At 47.2% G+C, this 25119-nt stretch overlaps 1 protein-coding gene across 2 annotated transcripts in view; it reads left to right on the top strand.

Annotated features, from left to right (window-relative positions):
• The window catches only part of Kctd3 (potassium channel tetramerization domain containing 3), a 38524-nt gene that overhangs the window by 4852 nt on the left and 8553 nt on the right, over positions 1-25119 (top strand). The window contains exons 2-14 of one of the 2 annotated variants that reach the window (NM_001107199.1): positions 723-776; positions 1145-1190; positions 2194-2267; positions 4831-4889; positions 5095-5175; positions 5622-5762; positions 6350-6440; positions 10356-10546; positions 14950-15065; positions 19224-19311; positions 19393-19509; positions 21164-21334; positions 24044-24199. In NM_001107199.1, coding sequence (NP_001100669.1) covers positions 723-776; positions 1145-1190; positions 2194-2267; positions 4831-4889; positions 5095-5175; positions 5622-5762; positions 6350-6440; positions 10356-10546; positions 14950-15065; positions 19224-19311; positions 19393-19509; positions 21164-21334; positions 24044-24199 — 1385 coding nt within the window. The remainder of the gene's footprint in view (positions 1-722; positions 777-1144; positions 1191-2193; positions 2268-4830; positions 4890-5094; positions 5176-5621; positions 5763-6349; positions 6441-10355; positions 10547-14949; positions 15066-19223; positions 19312-19392; positions 19510-21163; positions 21335-24043; positions 24200-25119) is intronic. The other variant, XM_087581053.1, reaches the window with a different exon arrangement.

Raw genomic sequence — 25119 nt, 5'->3', positions numbered from 1 at the left:
AGTGTGTGTGTGTGTGTGTGTGTGTGTGTGTGTGTGTGACACTCCTGAAAGTTGCACAGGTTTTTAAGGAGTTATCGTTTATCAGGAGATGAGCTGTCTTAAGCCCTTGCTGTCTTAGGCTTAGGTGTGGATTGACCTCTGCAGCTCTCAGTTTGGTCTGCCATCCACTGACATTTGCTGTGCCACTTGGCAGATGTGAAAGGAAACGGAGGAAAGTTTGGGTGCTAGACCATGATGAACAGGGAGCAGATAGTACCTGTTTTCCTCATCCTTTGGCAATGCCCAGGACAAGTACAGAGAGTGTACATGAGTCTCAAGTTGATCAGAAGGAGGTCATGCAGGGCAGAATGTCTGGAGAAAGAAGCCATTGTGGATTGGAAACCTAGTTGTGTCAGGAGACACGGGTGCGACTTGGAATATTGGACATGGAGAAGGTGATTGAGCTGGGACAGAGACACCAGAGGCATAAAGCTGAGAGAGGGCGGCGACAAGCCGCTCCTCACGGCGTGGAGGGTGGGATTTGCGGTGATGGATAGAAGCTTGGGTTTTAGAAGTGTTGCATTTGATTTTGCTGCATCTTAACTCTGACGCAGACTGGTAAAGCTTATCCGTAGTAAGCAGGACAAACATAATGGAGGGGGTAGTCATCCTCAGCCCAGGACGACCATTGCTGCCCATCTCAGTGCGTTCTCATTCATAATGCAAGATGATTCTCATTGCAGGTTCAGTACCTCAAGGCAGACTCTTATGTGGATTCCAGATTCTTTTTTTTCCAGGTAACTTATGTAATTCTTTGTGTGATTATATGTGATTACTTGCCAAATATGAAAACTGTCCTCATTAGTTAATTTAAGACTTTTTTTAAAAATATTTTGAATTTAAATGTTGTCTTTTAAGTTGGAAATGTTATTGTCTTTGTACTGCTGAGAAGGGTTTTGCCATGTGGTCCAGTCTGGCCTTGAACTCTTCTTCCTTCCTCAGCCTTCTAAGGAGTTATAGCAAACACTCCACACCTGATTAAAACTGAGATCTTTTTAAAAGTTGGAAACAGAAAATTAGCTTGTATTGGCTTTGACATCTGGTAAGGAATTTGTTTATTTTCAGATTTTTATAACTAACGCTTGCTTACTTTAATGATTCCTAGTTTGCTGAGTGGAAGGATTTCAACACTTCGAGATGAAACTGGTGCTGTGAGTATAAATGTTATGTTTCTAAATTCAGTCAACAAACGCTTATGAGTTTTAGTGACAGGAAAGCTCATGTTTTAGTAAGCACAAATTTAGTGTGGCATTTTCAAAACCGTCACATGCAGTGTTTGTAAACTGGAAAGAGAGCCCTAAGCAATATCTACTGTCTGTGGCGTCTGAGATGTTGTGATTAGAGAGAGTGTAGGGTGTAACTTGTATTGCCTTAGTGAGTAGCTGAAACTGTAACCGTCAGTAAGCCTGAGTAAGAAACACCAGTAAGCCTGGTGTTAGAGTGAGTAGAGCCTTGCAGGTTCTTGTGAACCCGTGAGACTACAGTGTGGAGTAAGGTGTAGACCAAGAGGTGGCTTTCTGTACTTACAACATTGTCATAGGCGCAATTGTGTTCAGATAACTAGTGTTCAAAGAGAGTTGACAGCTCTCAGAAGCAGTTTGAAGTTAATTTGGCGAAAATTGTAGGTCAACTAAGGCAGCAAAACAGATGTGTCTGCATGAAGTTATCTTAAAGATGGAGTCAAAGCCAGCTCATCGGTCTCCGTCTTTGTTCTGCGTACGCTACGGTCCTCTGCTGTAGTCCTCCCAAGTCCTTGCAGCAGAGATGGCGAGATTGTCAGTTAAGCCCATGGATATCCTGCCCTGCTCCTGATGACGGCTGTGTTAACACCGACCGTCTGCACTGGAGCACACGGTGCTCTCTTCTTACGTCACAGGAGTTATGGCAGCTGCCACCTTGGGGACTGCCACAGCAGCCTCAGGACACTTGTGTTATTTTCAAAGTGTTGGTTGAGTCCGGAGTGTTTAGATGGGAGTGTTTCCCCGGGTGTCTCCTCCCCTCCCCCAGCTTCCTAGCCTTTAGAATGAAAGCACCTGGGAGCACAGCTGGAGCGTTCAGGGTCAGGGACATTAGAGCCCAGGGAGTCTGTGTGCCTCAGATGTGGAAAGGGGACGTTGATGTTGACTTGACTGTGACACAGTTCTTCACTTGCAGATATTTATTGATAGGGACCCGGCAGCATTCGCCCCCATTCTAAATTTTCTTCGGACAAAAGAACTCGACTTAAGGTAAGAGATTCACCCTTTCTGAGGCCTTGCTGGCCGCCAGTGTCTGGCTGTTCAGGAAGGACTGCGGTTCAGTTGTATCCATGTCCACCTGGGCACAGCCTTAGGAGCTTACAGTGAGCCACAGTCACGGCAGCAGTCACTTCTTACAGCTCCTCGGGTGATTCTGTTTCCTGAGTCGGGGATCCTGTGTAGCTGGTTATAGACCTCAGTGCAGCTGTGCTGTGTAGGGAGCGGACTCCCGGCCTGAGTTTTGTTGCTGGTTTCTTTCTTTCTCTTTTGCCCCCTCACACTTCCAGCCTCTAAGGGGCTCTGATGGGCCCCGTGGCTAACAGCATCCTCAGCTGAGTTGGGTGGGTCGGGGCCACTCTGCCTTTCCCTCCAGGTCGATCTGGCAGCTCTCTGGCCAGTCCCTGCTTTGCATCCCTGTATTCTTTCAGTCCTGCAGCCAGTGTTGTGGTCTGAGCGCGCTCTGCTCTGCTGGAAACAGAGGTGATTGTGACGCACGGCTGATGGTTTGGGTTTCCTCTCGCTTGTCTGTCTCTTGCCCATACCTAATTTCTCTTATAATCCTGTCCCTCTCTGGGGCTTGCTTCTGCTGTGTCTGTCTACGGCTGTGTTTGCACTTGTCTGTCAGCTTGTCAGCTCCTGCTGTATGCACTAACATGCTAGTAATCCTTAAACAGGTCTCCACTCTAGAAGGGCACCCGCTCTTCACTATACACCCAGCCTCTGATGGGTGGGTAGTAGTTTATGGATGACTGAACGATCACCTAACCCTAACCTTTCTTACCTTTCAGTTTGCCATCTTGAATTAGTTTGCATTCTTACAGAAAGCTTTATTAGTATTTCTTTTTAAATTTTCATTATTTCTGTCCGACCTTCACTAAGGCTCTGATTTTTTTTGTAGATCCAACTTTGAGGACTCTTGGGTGCCCTTTAGCTGCTTCTTGACTTAGTTTAGGTGCACAGTCCCTGAAGCCAGTGGGAGGTGGGCTGTGCTGGGTGAGAGGAGAGCACTCAGCCTCCACAGTGAGGGGTTTTCAGGCACCTCATTCCATGCAAAGGTCTGTTTGTTTGTGACTTAGGTCCAGGAGAGGCCCACTCTTTCTTACTCTCCTGCCTTCGCAGGGGCCCAGCAAATGTAAACTTTGGTTACTTTTCAAAAGAAGGAAGTTTTTAAAACACTGTTTTAACTGTGATTTTTTTTGGAGCTGGGGACCGAACCCAGGGCCTTGTGCTTGCTAGGCAAATGCTCTACCACTGAGCTAAATCCCCAACCCCTTAACCGTGTGTTTTGCATAACATTTTGTATTGCTGGTACCACAAATTATGTTTGCCAGCCTGTGCTGGTGACTTGTCTGCATTGCAGCTCCTCGAGCTTCTGAGACCATGTTTGCCCTGAGCCCTTCCTTGTCTTGGGCCTTTGCCACTGTATCCTTAGCATTTGACTCTAAAGTGGAGTTTGGACGTTTCCAGCGTTCTTCGTTTTTTGTGAGTGTGAGTGTGCCAAGGTTGGTGTCAGCATCTTAGATCTCTGCCTTCTACATGAGGCAGGGTCTCTCAGTTGACCTAGATCTAGCCGTCCCATGGTCAGCCAGCTTGCTCTGGGGCCATTTGGGTCCCACTTCTGTACAAGTGGGCTGCCACGCCTGTCTGGCGTTCTTGTGATGTGGATGGATCTGAATTCTTACCCTTGGGTCCTCATCTTTGGGACGTTGCTTTACTCAAACCCTTCCTAGCCCATACCTTCTTCTGTTAAACTAGTCACAAATGAAACCGTTAACTCACAATTAATTATATGTGCTGAGGCCTGGCCATGTTCTCAAAGGCAGAGCGGGCGACCGTGAGCCTCAGTGCTGTGGACTTGGGGGCTCACCCTCTTCCTGTCAGTTACAGATCGTTACCCAGCTCTCCTGCTGGGCAGGGCCGTCCTCATTGCACACAGAATGCTGCAAGGTGTGTAAATGAGCACTGCACCAGGCCCTGTGGAAGACACAGAGCAGTCAGAAGAGGAGGAAGCTTCCAGTATAATGGGGAAGGCGAACGCATTTATAGAGAGACTTGAGTTAAAAAGTCCTCTACAAGAACGGTTTCTGCCTTTCTTTTTTTGGTTGAATTTTTCTTGATAATTCATTGTATTATTCCTCAAATCTCTCTTACTCATACAAATCATCAAATATGTAACCATTTTAAGTGGTAGCAGTGCATCTTAAATATCTATTTTGTCCTGTGTGGAGTGTTTTGCCACCCACATGACTGTGCACAAGTACTTGCATGTGTTCTTGGAGGTCAGAAAAGGAAGCTGGAGCCCTGGGACTGGAGTTTCAGTTGATATGAGCTGCCCTTTGGGTGCTGGCAACTGCATCTGTGCCTCTGGGAGAGAGCACAAATTCTTAACCACTTCCAGGTGATTAATGGTGTTGGAAAGAGAATGTGAGAAAAAAACAAAATTTAGGCTTGGTGGCCTCATCCCCTTGAGGGTCTGCTGTGTTCTCCGTGGTCGCCATGGTGGCCTAGGTCACTGGTGTTAGAGAGCTCACAGACTTTGTTTGCTTCCTTACAGGGGAGTCAGCATCAACGTTCTCAGACACGAGGCAGAATTTTATGGGATCACTCCACTAGGTATGTGTGATCTCCTGGGACTGACCCTGTGCTAAAGCTGCCCAGAGCAGAGTGTCTTCACTTAGGTCCTCTGGAGAGCAGCTCTACAAACGTCTCAGCTGTGAGCTGTTTAAACATCCCTTTCTCTCCTCACGCCCTTAACTGAGAGTGAGTGTGGAGCAGCTGTGTGTGCATGGCCCCTGACAAGCTTCATTGACTATTGCAGTGCGAAGGCTGCTGCTGTGTGAGGAGCTGGAGAGGTCGTCCTGCGGCAGTGTCCTGTTCCACGGCTACTTGCCCCCGCCAGGTACTGCGGCTCACGTTTGGTCAATCTCTAAAAAGCTCTTTTTGTCACTAACATAAGCATAAAATAAGAACAACTGCTTTGTTATTTGAGTTTCGGTAAGTCTGGTCCTCATCAGACTGCCCTTGCGTGACAGTGAGGTCACAGCACATGTAGAGCAGGGGTCGGCCCTTCCGAAGGACGCAGGAGCTCCGTGGCTACACTGACTGCCCTGTACACCACTGGCCCTTAGCCGAGCTCCCGAACCTGGAGCTCTGCAGCCTTGGTCACTGTCCCCTCTGCAGGCTTAGGTCACTGTCCCCTCTCTGCAGGCTTAGGTCACTGTTGCCTCAGTTACCTAGAGTTGGGGCTTTGCCTGTGCTTCTGGGAGAGGTGTTGTTTTGAGAAGACCCTGTCTGAAAGTGTGAGGAAATTCAGACGTAACAGATGAAATGTGTTCTGCTTTGTAGGCATCCCCAGTCGTAAAGGAACTAACACAGCTAGGTCCTCTGTGGACGCTAGGAATGGACTGAGTTCTATGGAAGGCGAAGCCCGGGGAAGCGGGACGCAGCCTGTGCTTGCTGGGAATGGAGAAGACACTATTAGGCTGGGTGAGTGACACAGGACACAGAGGAGGAGGGCACACACTTAACTCGCAGGGACACAGGCTATGAATTTTTAATATTACGTTTTTGCTCCTATCTTTCCCTCCTTCCCCTCTCTCTCCCTCCTTCCCTCTCTCCCTCCTCTCTCTCTCTCCTTCTCTCCCTCCTTCCCTCTCTAGTCTTATGGTTTTGCATTGAATATATGGCAGTGGTGCTGAGTGCTGTTGTACTGAGCTATGCCCCAGTCCTTTATAATTGTTTTATATATTAGAAAATCTCATCTACCACACATTGTTTTGATGTGTAATATGATCCTCTGTTTTTGTTTTCTTTCTGTTGTTTCTGTCCTCACAACAGTTGACAAACTCTCTGTTGAGAGCTGGCCAGTGGGTTCCCAGTTTAGGCTCCTGGGGCCTACGGCATTTGCTGGTACTAACCTGCCGGTCTGGGGAAGGCGTGATCCACAGTCTAATAAGCTGTGCGTGCTCTGCTCCTACCACTTTAACACAAACTGGCAGAAGTGCGAAATGGCCTCTGAGCCAGAACTTCCCAACTCTGTGTAAGATGTAGATGCTTCTCTTTAAACCTGACAGGAGTCCCAGTGGACCCAAGAAAGGTGCTAATAGTTGCTGGCCACCACAACTGGATTGTAGCTGCCTATGCTCACTTTGCTGTGTGTTACAGGTACTGTGTCCTTAATCATCATTTGGTTTTATTTTAAATAATTATATTTTATATTTGGGTTGAACATCTGTTCCTTTTAGCCTTCAGTTTTCCCCTGCATGTGTCATCCACTGCACTGGGTTATAATTCAGTTTGTTTTTTACTTGATATCTACTTTATACTGCTGACAGCCTTAGTGTTTGTTTCCCAGATGGTGGACGTGCGACTCAGTCTTAGATACTTCACTCCTTCTGACTCATGTCGCTTATGTGGAAGCCTTAGGCAGGGTTGAGTCTATAACTTTTTCATGAATCCGTCTGTTCGTCCGTTGTCTTGTGCAGCAGAGGTGGGAAGAGCTCTGTCCTGTTCAAATGTTGGGAGTAACACAGTGAGGTCGGATGTGTGGACAGCTCAGTGTCTGCAGTGCACTGAGCTTTTCAGTACTGGATTGGAGCGGAAGGCAGTGAGGAGGAGTGCAGAGTCCAGAGCGAGCAGGTGTCTAACAGGGTGAGTTAGAGCAGGGGGCGTCTAACAGGGTGAGTTAGACTCTTCAAGGCTGTACTGTGGGCCTCAGGCAGTGCTGTTGCTCCCTGAAGCAGGGAGGGGCAGGATTGACTCCTTCAGCATGCGCCTGTTTGATTGTTACTGGCAAGTCAAAGACGTTAGAATTTTTGTCACTTTGTTTTGTACCTTGGATAAGGAATAAAAATAGCTGAAGCTGGTTACAGATTTGAAAGGCCTCAGGACTTTACTGTCCCCTGTAAGTACCAAAGTGTGGTGCAGGTTTGCCTCTGGAGGGTGCTGTTGGCCACTTGCTGGGGCTGGGCTTTGGTTATAGTGGTGAACAGATGAGACTTCGTTCTGAGTGCTGTGCAGGTTTTTAACTTAATCACTAGACCGTACAGGAATGGGCTTTCAGGTGATTGGTTCTAATGCTCTTATGTATCATAAGACATTCAGTATGGGATTTTATGGAGTTGTTCTAGACTCACCCCCACGTGAAAAGGCCCTGAGAGGCCAGTCTCTCAGTTGTTCAGCATGGGGTGCACAGTTGATTGTTGACAAGGGTTCCAGGAACTTGCAGTGACTGTTATGGGATGTGGCAGGTCTGCCCTTGTCACAGCACTGCAGGTTGTCACTTGCCAGAGAGTGTTGAATCCCCCACAGGAGGGCTGGAGAAGGAAGAGCGACTGCTTGTGACATTGTAGACTGGCACAGTTAGCCTACGACTGGAGCTGGCGCCTCGGGTGGGAAGGGACAAGGGCACGTGTGCTGGCTTTCCTTACAAACTCAAACCAAGAAGCAGACTGGCAAACGGTTCGAAAAGAAATTTCACAGTATTTTTGAAGATCATAGTCTTTTCTACAAGGATTAAAACAGAAAGTGGTGTGGTAGTCACATGTGCTTTCCCATAGGCCACTGACCTGTGTGGTTTACGTCCCATTCCTTCCTGTGTTTGACAGTGGTCACTGAATTAATGGAGAACTTGTATAGGTTGCTGCCCTCTTGCATCTGGACTCCATTTTAGATGTTAATCTCAGAGGAATTTCCTTTGTATAGGTGATATGAAATTTAAGAATGTGTTTTACTTTCTTCCAAGTGAGTAACTAATTATGTTTACATCATTCATCAAGTGAGTCGGCTTCCTGCTGAGTGTGACGCTCCCCTTCACGTGTGTAAGCGTGTTCTTGTGCATATGTCGTGTGTCTCTGTGTATTCAGGTATCTTGAACTCTTAAACGCTAATCAAGCTTAACAGCTCATTTGGGAAAGAGCTTGCTCACGGTGTGCTTCACATTTACCAGACCTCATAAGGCTTCACTCCGGGAGGCAGGCGCCCCTGCATGCTGTGCTAACTGCAGAGTCCGCAGGGAAGAGCTGGGTGCAGTGTCGGTGTCTTTGTCTCTGATGTACTCGAAGCTTCACTGCGTCCCTGGAAGATTACACAGCTGTAGACTGCTTTGCATTCATTTCAGTTTGCAAACACAGGTTTGCCTGCCTCCCTGAGTTAAGTTCTGAAACAATGCAGTCACGCTCTCCAGATTGTAAATGCTTCTTCCTCTACCGTCCTCATGGCTGTACCCTTGAAACTAAGGCCTGTGCCGTCTGGAAGAGTGTGGTCTGTGTTCCTGCATCTTTGCCCACAGGATCAATGTCCTTTCAGATTGCAGCCACCAGCATGTGTGCTGAGTGCACGTGTCCTTATCTGGAAGTGTTGACAGTCCCTACTTTGTGCTCAGTCTGAGAGGGCCTAAAAGTCCACATTTTATTCCTCAGTCGTGAGTTTGAGTGTATTGGATGCGTAGTCTCATATTTGTCTTAACACACCACTCCCATCTGGTGGCTGAAACGGGCAATTACAGCCCTTCCCAATGTGTGGGGGGAAAAGTGGTAAATTTTACCCTTTATTAAAGCTTTGAAGCTTCCATAAGGAAACCATTAATTCTCATTTAAGGCCTATGTACTTTGTGAGTTGTACTTGTATTACTTGAGCATACATATTTAAATGACAACAGTGGCCATGCCTGTGCATGTCCTAATTAAGTAGTACATGTTGTACCAATGGCCAGCCAGCTTAGCTTTCTCCATGTGCCATAGTGTAAGGGCAGCTTTGTCCTTTCTCCTGCTAGGCAGAACCAGGGTGGCACTTTTGCGCACTTGTTCATCGTGACGCTATCTATAATCAGGCTCTAACCCTGGGGGTTTGCCATTCATTCATACGGAAGCCCAGTCTAGAAGACCCTAGTTCATAGAAGACAGAGGAATCTATTAAAAATGGCAGTCAGGCATGGAGATACAGTCTATAATCTCAGCTCTCAAGAATCTGGGGCAGGAAGATTGAGTTGGAGACCAGCTTGGGCTACATGGTAAGTCCTACTGTGGGTCAGCCTCAGGTACATAGAAAGACCCTGTCTTAGGGAGAGCCAGCCTCGGGTACAGAGAAAGACCCTGTCTTAGAGAGAGCCAGCCTCGGGTACAGAGAAAGACCATGTCTTGGAGAGACGGGGAGGGGAGGAGAACAAAAGGGGCATGGATGTACAGTGTCCTGTTGGCCTGTATAGAGCAGTCTTCAGAGACTGAGGTGTTTAGGTTATAATGTAATATCCTCTAAGGAGCAGGGACTTCAGTTCTTGCCATGTCACATCAGTGACATCATACGATTGCTAAGAGGGACGAACCCAAGCTCTTCTCAAATGCTGACTGCTATTGGCCGTCATGGATCATACAGAACATAGCAGTAGCTTTGTGGGAAAAGGTGAGAGACTTAACATCTTGTGTAGATAAACCAGTGTGAACTTATCCTTGTCTACAAATGTTTGAGACTCAGATTATGGCTATTTTATTTGCTTTGACAGTTACTTGGTGGCAGGGGTTGGGTATCCCCAATTTACCTTTCTAGCCGCTGGCCTGACTACTTCCCCAGTTATGTACCCCAAATACTTGCCGTTTCTCTTGGTCATGTGTTCATGGTTCATCTCCTTTCACAGTGGCTTCCTCCTCTCACCATGTCCTTCCCTCCCCCTCAAACACCCCCTGCCCCCACAACCCTCAGTCAGGTAACAGGTAACCCAAAACCTGCCTACCTCTAATCCCCTCAGTAATTGGCTACCATTTTTATTTAACCAGTGGTTTTAAATTAAAGAACAAGGTTTGCATAGCAACAGACCAAACCTCAACCATCTTAAATTTTTTCTTTGAATTTTTAAAGTGTTTTATAAAATTTTAGTTTTTTGGAGAAATAACAGTATTCTAGTTCTTTTTGTGGTCACATGTCCTATATATGTAAATGTAAGATCAAGAGTAATGTCTTTGTAGATCTATCAAAAATTATATTCAGGCTGTCTAGGTGAAGGATGTTACTGTCTGTTTGCCATGTTGATTTCTGTTCTTTTTCTCATCCACTACTAAGTTCACTCTACATGTCTATTCTCAACAGAATCAAAGAGTCTTCAGGGTGGCAGCAAGTGTTTACAAGCCCATATCTGGACTGGACCATTGAACGGGTGGCTTTGAATGCAAAAGTGGTTGGAGGTCCTCATGGAGACAAGGACAAAATGGTGGCTGTGGCCTCAGAGAGCAGCATCATCCTGTGGAGTGTTCAGGACGGAGGAAGCGGAAGTGAAATTGGTAGGAAGGCACTTACTGTGCTTGGCTGTGGAGTTTAGGAGCAGAGGAGCGATCGGCCATCCGTGTGAGGGCTGGCTGGGGTGGTCACAGCACTCCTGTGAGAAGGCTGTGTTAGAGGAAGCACTGAGGTAGAGCCTGGCGAGCTGCCATCCAGCACATGGTTCCCCCTCTCGCACTCTCTGAAGATTGGGAAATGGCTCATGCTGTCTGGCCTCTATAGCCAAGTTTTTCAGACTGTTTGGTTTCAGAACCAAAGCTCTGTTAAGTTAGTCAAGACCAGAAGGAATTGTATAGGTCTTCGTCTGTTGCATTCACATTACTAGAAATTAGACTTGGAAATTTAGTACTTACTGGTATAAAAATTAGCAGCACTAAACTCATTGCATGGTGACGTAAAACACGTTAATGAAAAGAGATGTTTTCCAAAAAGAAAAATTTTGAGACAAAGTGATATTACGTGTGTAGCTTTTTTAAACTTTTATTTTTGTGTGTGCGAGTACATGTGCCTGGCGTATGAGTGCACGCACATCTGTGTGTGAGTGCACATGCCTGTCTGCCTGTCTATTGAGTCACAGAAAGATGTCTCGCTCCCTCATTTTCCACCTCGTTTCCTTGAGGTAGCCCTCCATTGACTTGGAGTTTGCTGGGTTTGCCTGGACTGACAAACAAGCACAGTGAGTCCTGTCTCTGCTCCCTACCATGAGAGCGAGGACACTGGCAGGCAGGACTTTTTCTCTCCTCAGGTGTATGCCGCGATCTGAACTCAGGTCCTCATGCGTGTGCAGTAGGCACTGTTACTAGGTTGACCTTCTCCACAGCCTGTGGTGATCTTTTGTAATTCTAAGTCTTCTTCTGTATTTAGTTTTCTGTGATACATTGTTTTTATTGATCTATGTGAAACATAGACAAAAGACAGGGTAGCCTAACAAACAGTTATTAATACATTTTTTTAAATATTATTTTCAAAAAGCTGTGTCTCTTTCACTTGAATCCTGCCCCAGAACCATGGAAACTTTTCTAAGTCAGCTAAATTGAGACCCCCAGTGTGATTTGTTCTCTGAGTGGTTTGTAACTCCTGTGCTGAGTAGTTGGGAAATGTCGGCTTGCCGAGTTAGGCAGATTTTATAAATGCTGGTGCCATTCACTCCCCAGCTGTAATGTGTCCTGGCACTCAGTGCAGTCACACATGTGACAGTGTTAGGGAATCATGCTCCTGTCAGCTGAGATCTTCAGAACACTCATTTCACTTGAAACTGAATGTCTGTAGCTGGCAACAATTACCAACCACTGACGCCTGCCTTGAATTAGGCTTGTTCTGTTTGTTGGGGAGCAAATATGCCAGATACCAAATCTGTCTTTGTCCACCTTCTCCCTCCCTTCCTTCCTCGTTTGCTCTCAGTGTGTGAGGTCGTCAGCCAAGCACACCACTCTGAGGTGAAAGCACCTCATTTACTGTGACCGCTGGGACTTCCCACCATTCTACAGCACCCTCTTTCATGTGTACCTGGGCTGTCCTTAGTCAGACCCACCCCTGCTCGCAGTGTTCACCTCTGTATGGTGATGGGAGTGCCCACAGCAGAAGACACAGTTGCCAGGATCTTGAGTCCTTGGCTGCCTTTTGTACGTTGCCTAAAAGTGCCATCTGTATTTTGTCCAGTTTTGCTGTTATTGTTTTAAAGTGTGGAATAAGTGAATGCCATTTATCATGTTTAATGGCATAACCTTCCCCCTTTGGTTTGTTAGAAAACAGATTTTAACATTAAAGACATACTGCTGTGCTGGCTAGTTTATATCAACTTGACACAACCAGGAGTCACTTGGGAAGAGAGAACCTCAATTGGGAAATCCCCCACCAGGTTGGTCTATGGGCAAGCCTTGGCGCATTTTCTTGATTGTTAATTGATATGAAGGATCTAGGCAGTGCCACCCCTGGGCAGGGTATCTGGGATATGCAAGACGCAGCTGAGCAAGCTATGAGGACCAAGCCAGGAAGCAATGTTCCACCATGGCCTCTGTATCAGCTCTGTCTCCAGGTTCCTGCCCCACCTCTGAGGATGTTGGACTGGGAGCTGTAGGTGAAGTAGAACATTTCCTCCCCAGGGTGCTTTGGTCGTGGCGTTGGTTTCAGCAGTAGAGATCTGAATGAGCAAGCTGGTAAACAAACAGAAAGCAAGTTACCTATGCACCTCGCCTTTCAGGTGCTCTTGGGTGGAGATTTTATTCCTCGATTTGCAGAGGGTAGCATGGTAGGAGCCACTGGAGGAGCTGGTCCCGTAGCGTTTTGCTCAGGCCTGTAAAGGGAACATCTTTTGGTGCTGTTCTTTGGAATTTCACCATCCAGAGATCATTGTTGGGCTGGCGGATGCATGATAGGCTCTCCCAAGGCTGGACCCCTGCCCTGTGACTCAGACAAGACAGCAGATGGCTTCAGAGCGGCCGGGGCAGAGCTGCTCACATTCGTGCTACTGCCTTGTCTGCCCACAGTGCTCAGGATCCTCCAGCCTAAGCTGGAGTGACACTCAGTCCTGGAGACCATGCACGGTATCCTCCTTGAATCTCCAAACCTCACCCTGATCAGGAGGAAAGTCAGCTCGCTTTCATTTCTGCAGCAGGGCTGAATGGAGTTAGCCCCAGTTTTTAAAAGTCATCCTGCCTCAAAATCGTAGTGCTGCTCTGTAAATAATTGTGTGTGACACAGAATTACTACCTTCTGCTTGGAAGGGCAGTTTATTCCTTTACCTGTTTTTGTTAAGGGCAGGGTGTGTGTGTCTGATAGCTTACTTTGCTCTGTCTTGGTTATGTAAGTATGTATTTAAATGCAGACACTTAAATGTGTAGGAGGTGGTGTTCCCCGCAGGACTACTGAGTTCTCTTCTGAGTTTTGGCTTTGTCTATCTCTGCCATCTTTCTTATTGCTTTGTCTCTGACATTAAAGACAAGATGTGGGCGTGAGTAAGAATGGTGTGAGGTAGCATCAGGGCAGGTCTGTGGGCGTGGGTTTTCTCTCTCCACCGCAGGCTTTGTGGCTCCAACTCAGGTTGTTAGGCCTGCACTGCCTGGATGTCCTCTCTGCCACCTCACTGGCCATGTGGCTGGCTTCAGGACGGCTGTAGAACACTGAAGGTCTTCACACAGTGTAGACGTGAGCACCAAGAAGACAGTCCATTCGGCTTTGACGCCCAGGGGAAACAGTCATCTTCTCAGGCTGTGGTTTTAAAGCATACTTTGTTTTGCCCCTGAGTTCTTTAAGGTCTCCTGAGTCTTTGTTTTGGTAGCTAAGTGTTAAAATAAATAAATAAATAAATGTTAACATTGGCTCACAGGCACTTCTTTAATAATGATTCAAATAGAGCAGGATTTAGAGATTGGACTCAGATTCACGAGTTACTAGATTAAAAGACATTTCCGGAAAATGTTTCTCAAATAAGATGTTTTTGATCATACCATCGTTGCAGTGAGAATGAGTGGGTCATGGCTGGAGCTCTTCATAGATGATGTCCGAGGAGCAGGAAGTGCAAGCGGTGATGGTCTCTGAGAGCCTGTGGGACATGGCTTGAGACGGGCCAGCGATAGGCGGACCCTCCTTAGTGTGGGTGTCCCTTTGCCACACTCCCCTTTCCTACAGTTTTATTAGCTTACCCTTTCTGATTCTCCAGCTCAGCGATGCCTATAGACCTTTGGAAAACCCAGCTCCTTTGATTTTCTTCCCTCAGCCCTTCCCTGGCTCCTTTATCCCTGACCGCCATCCTCACTGCACTCCCTCCTGTTGTCCGAGTGTTGTAGTAGAGTGGGTGCTCCTTCCTCTACTAAACTGGGGATGAGTTCAAATGAATCTGTGTTCTTTCAGAAGGCGTCTTGCTTTATACAGTTTATATTCCTTTTCAGTTAGTTGGATTGAAATGTAAATACTGGGAAGCAGGGTTAAAATAAGCTTTTAATTAAAGACTTAAATGCTTGTTTTGAATACAGTGTGATGGTTTGGTCTTCTGTTACCTTATTTCTGCATTTTTTAGATACCTTCCAGATAGTTAGGCTGCCAAGTGTATGCCTTCAGTCAGTGGTTCCCTGAGGTCTAGTCCATGAGCAGGCTACCTCTGAATTCCCAGCAAGTTTTACTGGGTCCCAGACCTTTCTCCTACCTGTGAGGTGGTGGCTATGGTGAAGTAGGCTGAGAGCCACAGCATGAGCCAACACTGGCCAGCTATGTGAGCTTGCCCAGCTGACCCTGCTCGGTGCTGCCTGACTTCTGTCCACCATTGATCACAGCACACAGTCAGTAGGCCATGGTACCCTGGAGTCAGATGTTTAACTAGGCTGTGATGACTGACCTGAAGATGTGCTGCACTGACCTGAAGATGTGCTGCACTGACCGACCTCTGTGTCTGTTTGCTTTGCTGGTTAAGGTGTGTTCAGCCTCGGGGTTCCTGTAGACGCCCTCTTCTTCATTGGGAATCAGCTGGTGGCCACGAGTCACACAGGCAAAGTGGGCGTGTGGAATGCTGTCACACAGCACTGGCAGGTTAGTCTCACTCAGTTCTCCTTCCACAAGTGAAAGCACTTTCATGCCCGCCGACAATGTCCCTTCCTATAAAGTTCCTGCCAACCGTGAGTACATCACATTGGAGACTTGTTCCTCACAGACAGTTCACTGTTTGTTTTACTTTTATAATGATAGTCTTGGCATTTCTCCCCACCTCTGAGATTTTTAAGAGCCATGCTGTGTGCATAGGAATTGAGGTAAACTTCATTTATTGAGTGGAAGGAAATGCAGATGAGTCTGACCATAGACTATGTATATAGACAGTAGTAGTCTGCTAAACACCTTCCAGGGCTTAGAGAGACCGAGACAGACTAAAGAAATGGGGAAAAAATTAAGGGCTCCTGAAGTCATAATTTGAAGACAGTGTTTTTGCTTTGTTTGTCTCCTATGCTAACCACACTGAGGCACTGTGTTTTCCCTAAGGCCGGAGAAGCTCGAGCATGCTGTGGGCAGCGAAGGGAATTGCAGAGAACGCTCTGGAGGCCAGAGGGATGGAGGGGCGTGTTCTCCAGGAATGAGGAGGGTGTGGCCTGTAGAGCACAGAGGAGAGGGTGATGGACAGGTGGCGGGGACGATAGACATATGTGCACGTGGACATGGACGTGTGCTACCTCTGTGAATCATGTACTTTCCACGGCTTGGTGATCCGTTAGCACTGAGATGGGGGACAGGAATGGAGTGGACAGGAAGGCAGGGAAAGAAAATCTAGCGTTGGTCTGATGGAGGGTGAGTTTCATGTAGGTGAATGCAGTGAACCAGTGACTGAGAAAGTACAATGCTGGCAAGGTCATTGAGACCAAGACAACACAGAAGCACTTGGGAAGGCAGGGGAGATGCAAGGATCTCGGAGCTGGAAGGAACTTGAGCAGATTGACAGCTTGAATGGAACTGGGAAGAAAGCAGTGGCAGTGAAGGTTGAGGACTTAGCATTGGAGCAGCTCTCCCTGGTGGCCTGTTTGATCCTTGTGCTCACTTGCAAGTGTGGCCAGCTTTCCATACCCCTGGTTTCACAGTGGAGACTCACCAGCTGGATTAAGAATGTTACAAAACAGAATTGACATCTTTTCTGTTGTTCTAAACAACACAGATCCCAGTTAATCTCATGACGTTCACATCAGATAATGCTGGGTAGTCTAGAGATGGTGATGTACACAGAGGTGACCTGCAGACACTACGTCTTGTATTTGTACATCCAAGGTTTTGATATGCTGAGGTCTTGGAATAACCCAGCAGATATACTGGTGAAGGGGAGCCCTAGGGGCGTTGTCTGAGCATATAGACATCAGGACTAGAAAACAGGGTAGAGCCAGATGACAAGATGTGCAGCAGAGTGAAGGGTTGGTTTGAAATCGACAGGCTGTGGGGGCTGTCACGACTGACACCCATGAGGTTCTGGAGGAGGAACAGTCCTGGGACTTAGGACTGAGGAGCAGGGGAGCTGATAACACTGGATAGATCTCAGGTTAGGGATTGTATTGGGGAAAGTGTTTGAATATCAGTGAAGATGCAGAGGTCGGGTCTGCATAAAAGGCAGAGACAGTGCAGCAGTGGTCAGTGGAGAGGCTCCAACATAGCAGAGCATCGTCAGGATTGTTCTGCTGCTGGTGCCCCTGCAGGGAGGACTGAGTTATGTGAGTTCTGCTCTGGGCCGGCTGTGTTACAGGGGGGCTGTGCTGTTCACACAGGGATGTGCTGTTCTGTGACCTTGAGAGGATCTTAACTGTCCTGATGGCCTTTCACTGTTGGTTTGAATGGCTTTGAGATCCAGAGAGTCATTCCAGTGACCATGTTGTGGATCATAGCCTTGGGAGTTTTGTCTGTGTGTTAGCTGACTCTTCAGCCTGGACATACGTGGCTGAAGACCACGTCTGACATGTGGATTTGTTGCACATTTCAGAAAGACCTGGGAAAGTTTGCATCTGCGCAGCACACTGGCCTCCTAGCACAGCTGCGTTTCTCCTAGTGCTCTGTGGAGATGAGACTAATGTGCAGCCTCAGCCTTGTCTGTGGATCTCCACAGACAGCTCTGACTGGAGGCTGCCTCCTAGGCTGCTGCAGCACTGACTGACTGGCTTCTGACTTGGCCTTTAGCAACTTCTAGCCACAAATAGCAGAAGTGCACATGGCAGCCCCTGAGCTCTTCACCTCAGATGCAGTCGGGATGCATTTGAGCATTCGAGTCCAGTGAATCATTAGCCATTCATTGCATTCAACCTTAAAACCTGAAAAATTGAGATTTTTCTGTCAGCTTCTCAACTCTACCTTAGTGGAATGTTGATGGAATGTTGTAAAGACCAATCTATGGAGATAAAAAAAAATAGGGCTTTATTTACTCTCTCTCTCTCTCTCTCTCTCTTTCTCTCTCTCTCTCTCTCTCTCTCTCTCTCTCTCTCTCTCACACACACACACACACACACACACACACACACACACACACACACACACACAGTGTCAGTCAGAAAGCATTCTTCAGTGTTGTCAAGTAGGAAGCTCAGCCTGAGTAACACGGCAGAAATAGCACTGTTGTGTGAGCATCATGTCTCAAGTTCATGAAGATGGGGCTGAACACAGATTGATTACAAGTTTTTCTCCTATCAGAATATGGAGAGTATGTGGACGTTAGCCCTGAAAGCCACATTGCGACACACGTGCTTTGCCTCTCAAAGAATCAGAGAATGTTTGCCTCACTGTGAGGGCTCGGAGACCTTGCAGCTAAGTGGTTCAGTGAGAACCTGTCCTGTGTCTAACAGTGGGGTCTGAGTTTGAGGAGGAGCTCCTGGCCCTGCCCAAGGATCCAGTGTAAGCACTGTGGCCTTAGAGTAGTCTGGGCTGAGCAGGGGAGGGTTACCACAGAACCCATCTTCCTGCAGAGCAGGTAATAGCGTTCTCCTGACATAGGCTCAGAAGCTCAGTCTTATAGGAAAATGTGGCTCCAGAGGGCTCAGCGTTTATTCTGCTTCCTGCTGTGGAGACCCTTGGGTAGGAGTGGGACTTGTCTTGCAGTGCTGGGGGTAACAAGGCATGGGTGAGTGGCAGGCACAGTGCTTTCACTCTGAGTTTTACCTCCAGCTCGGAAGTGTGGGCAGAGGCATGCCACATGAGTTGCTGCCTGTTCTCTGAGAGCCCTGACCAGGGTCCCGCAGAGATGCCCTAGTGCAGCTCGAGACAGAAGCTGCAGTGTGCACACAGCAGAGCATCCTGCGTGTGAGCAGCTTAGGGAGATCTTTCATCCCAGGTGCCTGTGGTGTAGCTGGAGTGGACCCAGGCTCTGCCTTGCTCTTCTCTTCTCGGTGTTGGGTTCCCGAGCCCTCTGTGGGAGGTGGACAGGCGCCTTGAGAGTTCAGCAGATGTTTTATTAGGTAGATTGTAGTGCATAAAGCAGACACACATGAAGCAGATTACATGTAGTTCTTATCCTTGCTGGAAAAGAAGCCTGAGAGGTGCTAGCTAGTTCCTTGGAGGCTACACAATGTTGAATCATTAGGGATTTTTACAGTCTCTATGGCAGGATGGTAGAGAGTTGTTCGCTCTGTTTCCTGTGCTGCCACTTTGTGGTGTTTCTTGGGTTTATTTATTTATTGTGGTAACTTTAGTCCTTTGGATTTACATGGTTACCTGTTTGCAAACCAGGCTGATTGTTTTGAAGAGATGCTATTTAATTCCAGTGCCTGGAAAACAAGACACTGGAGCTTTGCCTCTGCTATTTCCTAGAAGAATCTTTGCTAAGGACAGTAAGACAGGGCACTGTCCACTTGAAGAAGTTGTAGCAGGTTGTTAGGCAGCTGCACTGTGTCTGAAATCACTTGTGCTGGTCTAATTATTCACTGTGTGGCTTCAGCACTCTTATATGAGTGACACAGGGAGGGGGTCTGTCTTGGCCTTTCAGTTCCAGAGGCTGTGGTGTAGTTACCACATGCAGCAAGAAGAGGTGACACATCTGACTTCAGAGAGCACGGGCTGATGTGGGATACGACCAGAATATGTCTTCAAAGCTGCATGGGGCGTAAAGACAGCTCGTTGTCTAAGCTTCCTAAAATTGGGTATTGGGATACCCAAAAGAATCAAAGCCCTAAGGGAGTTGGAACGAAAAGTAGGAATGATGCTCTCTTCCTAACACTAACAATTTCATGGCATCAGGTGCAGGACGTTGTCCCGATAACCAGCTACGACACTGCAGGCTCCTTCCTCCTCCTGGGATGTAACAATGGGTCAATATATTACATAGGTGAGCACCGAGCATGCTTTATACACAGGGCACGGGGACCTAACCCTCTGGAGTTGTGACCGCATGTGTTCTTGTCCACAGACATGCAGAAGTTCCCGTTGCGGATGAAGGATAATGACCTCCTTGTCACTGAGCTCTACCACGACCCTTCCAACGACGCCATCACTGCGCTGAGTGTTTACCTCACCCCCAAAACCAGTCAGTACCCGCCAGCCTTGGGGGTTCTGAGACTGCATGTGTTTGTGTGTTTGTGAGCTCACTGATCTTGACGATGCCCTGAAATGTGCTGAGAGACATTAGCATGCTCACGTGTGCCTGCGGACAGGCCGTGTGCTCGGATGTGTTGCTCGTTCACGGCATCACTTGACTGGATTCATCAGACCAAGAAGTGCAGTGCTGCTGAAGTGACTGGGACTCGGGACCACACTCCTGCCAATCCTCACACAGACACACACACACACTCTCCCTCTCCTACTCTCTCTCTCTCTCTCTCTCTCTCTCTCTCTCTCCTTCCCCCCTCCCTCCCTTTTTCTCTCTCTCTCTCTCCCTCCCCCCTCCCTCCTCCCTCTCTCTCTCTCTCTCTTTAATTTGTTCATTGCATTATCCTTGGCTGCTTTCAGTGACAGAGCTAAGAGGTTGTGACACACTGTGTGGAAAGCAGAATTTAAAACACTTAATTACTACTTGTTTCTTAGAGAAAGCTTGCTGAGCTCCACTCTAGAATGTGTGTAATGAAGTGTGGATTTCCCCCCAATCTACTTATAATTAGAGGTAAAACTGGGAAAGTTTTAGAAATCAAACTACCCAAAAGAGAAAAGCCCTTCCTCACGTTGGCAAGACTTAGGAAGCGTGAAGGTGGGTCTTCCTGATTGGCTGGAGGGTCTGCTCTTCCCTTTGACTGGTGGGTTCTCAGGTGATCGGGAAGCAAAGCCCACAGTTTTTACCTGTGAAGCCTGCTGGAGTGCAGTGTCTGCCTGTCTTGTGACTTGGGATGGGATGGGGCACCATGGCTGGCATGGTGGCTTAGCTTCAGCACTTGCTGCTCTTCCAGAGGACTCAGGCTCTGTCCCTAGAACCACATGGCAGGTCTCAGCTGCCCATAGCTCCAGATCCAGGAGCTCCCGTGCTCTCTGCTGGCTCCCGCTCTAAGGGTGCCAGGCTTGTAGCTGGTGCACAGACACTCATTCAAGTGGCACAGTCATACACATAAAATATAAATAAACCTTTGAAAATAGGGAGGGAAAAAAAGAAATGTGAAGCCACAGTGGAGCAGGGTAGATTGGAAGGGACAGGGTACTCATTGGTGTGGTGTGAGAGTTGTGAGAAGTGTGCCTGTCCCACTGCATGGGTTTGACACTCTTAGCGGATGTGACACTTCGTAAGTGAAGGAGGGCTCAGTACCTTAGCAGAAAGCTGAGGCCACTCCCAGCATGCTTCAGCAGAGTAATCTCTGGGATAGCATCCTTCTGGTGGATCTGGTACAGCAGGGTTATTCTCTAAATTGATATTGAGTTGGTACCATGTCTCAGGCACTCTGAAAGGTGATTCAGTTTCTGTCAGTAAGGAACAGAGGTAGGTAGGCATGAGAGTTCACAGAATTATGTAATTACCACAGCTAAACCTAAGACAGTGCGGGAGGCTGGAGCATTTCATTGTAGGGTGAGGGGTCAAGAAAGATGTGTAAGGGAAGCACAGACTTTCTGCTGCCCAAGCAGTCCTGAGCTGTGTTTGCTGAGTCTTTTGGTCACAAGCTCTGATTTCTTCTGGGCCTCTGTCGTCATGGCGGCTCTCAGTCAGGCTCTCTTTCGAGAGAGTGTTATGTAGCACATTTCCTTTGAACTGTGGCTCCTAGGTGTCAGCGGGAACTGGATCGAGATCGCCTACGGTACAAGCTCTGGAGCAGTGCGAGTGATTGTGCAGCATCCAGAGACAGTCGGCTCGGGGCCACAGCTCTTCCAGACATTCACGGTTCACCGGAGCCCTGTGACGAAGATCATGCTGTCAGAGAAGCACCTGGTGTCAGGTACGGAACTCCCTCCAGTCTCCTGTGACGCCTGGAATTGCCTGTCTTTTCATAGATAGAGAAGAAGTGGAGTGGTTTATGCTGCATTCTGAAAAACTGAGGGAGTGTGGCTTTGACTTGGCTTGGATGTACTATACATAAACTTAGGAAATATTGTATCTTCTGTTAATCCTCTGGTAGTTCCTTCTTGAGGCATATTTCATTTCCAGAAACAGATCACTGCTGAGAAGATTTTTCTGTCTCAAATTTTCCAAGTTGAAACTTAATATACATTTATTTCGTTATCTTCAGTTTTAAGCTAAAGCTGTAGACTTAGATGAGTATTGATAGTTGATTATTGTCTTAGGGTTCACTGCTGTGAGCAGACACCATGACCAAGGCAACTCTTATAGGACAACATTTAATTGGGGCTGGCTTACAGGTTCAGAGATTCAGTCCATTATCATCAAGGTGTGAGCATGGCAGCATCCAGGCAGGCGTGGTGCAGGAGGAGCTGAAGGCAGCTAGAGTGAGGGTCTTAAGCCCACGCCCACAGTGGCACACCCACTCCAACAGGGCCACACTTCCTAAAAGTGCCACTCCCTGAGTGGAGCTCATACAAACCATAATAGTTGCCTTATGTTTAAAGTTCATAACAGTATAACATGATGTGAAGATGTGAAGAAAGTAACATTTTGTGGGTTTATAGTTCCCTGTAGTCACAAAACTTTAAATATTTAGATAATGACGTAGATATGACATTACATACTGATCTTGTCTAGTGCCAGCCTACTTTCTTTGGATCATGAGACTCTAAGCTATTAGCGTTTCTAGTTAGTGAAGCTGCCTCAGACTCTTTGTCTTGTCTTGTTGCCATGCTTGGCTTCCCATGGATTTGTTTGGTTGCCCTACCCTTCCTCTCACACTCTCCTCAGTAAGGAGTCTGTGTAAAAGTAACCTTGTCTGCTAGCATCGCCTGTGTGCTCTTCCCAGGCTTACCATGTGCCTGGTTATTTATTTGCCTGTCATTGGCCTCCTCCTAGAAGAGGCATTCCACAACAGTAGTTGTGTGTTCTCCGAAAGATGCTGGAAATGCTGTATGTTGTAGGTCTGGATTTAAATGCTCAGTTTAAAGCACAAGTCTGGAAGTGTTCTGTGTTCTCAGCCCTGCTGCCCCCTGGTGGCTATTGGCGTAAATGCAACCATGTGCTTTTTCTGTGGTACGCATCCTGGAATCTGAAATGGGGCTGTGTAGGAGGAGTATGAACACTTGAATCTCAGCACTTGAATCATCCAGGATCGCTTAAGTTCTTTGTCTTCTCAGTCCTACTGAGCTTAGTGAAACCAGAGGGCCATTTCCCACAAGACTGGTTAAATGCCCTACCTGAATCGCCCGCACTTCACTGCCGGCCTGAGAACTGAGGATTTCATTATGCACTGCTAAAACGTGCACAGGAATTATTCCTCCATATTCTCCAAGTCTCTTTCTAAAGTTTGCTTTAAAATAGAAAACTGGTACTGTATGACGTAGGAACGGTGATGTTTGTATAAAAGTCTTACTTTCCTAGCAGTCACAGGCATTTCTAACATGATCACAAATGGCAAGTTAATTCCCCTGTTAAAGCAAGCAAAAAGCATGCTTCTTGCCGGTGTGACTTAATATTTAGGGCATATCTCTCTATAAGCATGCTTGCCTGTGTGACTTAATATCTTAGGGTCTATCTCTTTATAAGCATGCTCATTGAGAGCAGAAATGTGGGGAGAGTTTAGGAAGCAATGCACTATATGGTCATTTAATAGCATTCCTACTCAGAAATTAGCAACAATACAACCAGGGCAAGGTCCTGTAAGATGTAAACGTAGAACAGTTTTTCAAGCTTGAGAGAGAGGTGTTTTCTGTTACTCAGACCCTAAATAGCCTAAGCCAGGAGTAACTGTAAACTAGCACTTTGCACGCATCTTATAGGATAATCATGTGTACTCAATCATCGTCACATTAGCGTCTTTATTAGAGCTGGGCAAGGTTTCTAAAAAAACAAAAAGTATGCAGTAAAGAAACATCCTGGTTAGATTTTTTAAAATCAAACGTTGTTGTTGTTGTTGTTATTGTTATTATTATTATTATTATTATTATTATTATTATTATTATTATTCACCTTTGTGGGGGCTTATGCGACAGGGTCTTTTTATGTAGTCCTGGCTGTCCTGGAACTCACCTTGTAGACCAGTCTGGCCTAGAACTCATAGAAATCTGATTGGGTCTGCCTCCCAAGTTCTGGGATTAAAGGTGTGTGCCATGACATCTGGCTAAGTGTTTTCAGTGTGAATGTCATGTCATGTGTGGCTACCCTCAGAGACCAGGAGGGGTCATGAGATTCCCTGGATTGGAATTGTAGGCAGTTGTGAGTCCTCTGAGATGGGTGCTGGGACACACTCAGTCCTGTGAAGAGAAACAAGCATTCCTGACCAGGGAGGTCTCTCCATGCTATAGGAGTCAGTTCCCACCTTTCACCATGTGAGTCCAGACGCGGAACTTGGGTCTTGAGGTAGCAGGGTCTTCCCTCAGTCCCCTTCGCAGACCCACTTCTCTCACATTGGCTCACTATCTGTAAATCAATTTTAAGGTAAATCTGCGGTCTGCCTTTTCATATGTACTCTGATCTGACTGATGTAGAAGAAGAGACATGTTTCAGAGTGCGGAGGTGACTTACTGTGTCCTTTCTTTCCTAGTGTGTGCTGACAACAACCATGTGCGCACCTGGACGGTGACACGGTTCAGAGGGATGATCTCTACGCAGCCAGGCTCCACTCCTTTAGCATCGTTCAAGATCCTGTCCTTGGAAGAGACAGAGAGCCACGGCAGCTATTCCTCTGGAAATGACATCGGTAGGCATCTTCAAGGATGGAAACCTAGGAACAGGGTTGACGTGGGAGTTCTATGTTTTAATTTCAAAAGTCATTTGAACAAGTGTGTGTGTGTGTGTGTGTGTGTGTGTGTGTGTGTGTGTGTGTGCAAATGCCATGCGTGCATGCACTCTTGCTGAGCACATACATTGGAGGTCAGAGGATAACTTCCTGGAGTCAGGTCTCTTCTGCTGTGAGGATGCTGGGGATCAGACACAGATACTAGTAGTGACAAGTGCCCTGAGCTGCTGAGGCACCTTAGCTGCCCAACTGCACTCTGCTATAGTTTATCTTCGGAAGATGTTACAGTTTGCATGTAGGCTTTCAAAGCGGTGATAGGAGTATACAAAGTGGGCTCATATCTGCTCTCACCCCTTTTGTTGCTAGGATCCATACTCCCAAGGCTCCTTTAAGTCACCAGAGTTTAAGCGTCTCCTCAGAGGGTCCTTCCAGTGCTGATAATGCAGATCCTAAGGACCTTTTACCCTCAGCTTTGAAGTCCTTAGTGATAAAATACAGCTTTGAAGTATTTGTGGGAATGAAGAGATAGAAGACCCGAGTTTTATTCCTGAAGGGCACATAGGGCAGCTCTTTGGGATCCAGTGCCCTCTAACTGCCTCTGTTGTAGAAACTTTTAATCCCAATCTGGGGTTTCTACCCCACCTTTGACCATTTAGTTCCAGGATAAAAGGCACACACAACCTTTATATTTCCAATAAGCCGTACTCAGCCAAAGAGCCAGGCAGACACCTGTGCTCTGTGCTGTTAGAGTCTACTTTCCTATCACAGCCCTGAGCCGTTACTCCCTGTGTTCCACCCGGGCTGCTCTTAACCCCAGCTGGCCAGCCCTCCAGTACACATTTCATGGACTCACCTAACCCATGGCTGCTTCTCCTTCTTCC

This window comes from Rattus norvegicus, chromosome 13 (assembly GCF_021556685.1).
Source record: "Rattus norvegicus strain SHRSP/BbbUtx chromosome 13, alternate assembly SHRSP_T2T, whole genome shotgun sequence".
Classification (NCBI taxonomy): domain Eukaryota; kingdom Metazoa; phylum Chordata; class Mammalia; order Rodentia; family Muridae; genus Rattus; species Rattus norvegicus.
The sequence above is the reverse complement of the archived record's forward strand: the minus strand, read 5'-3'. Positions and strand labels throughout refer to the sequence as shown.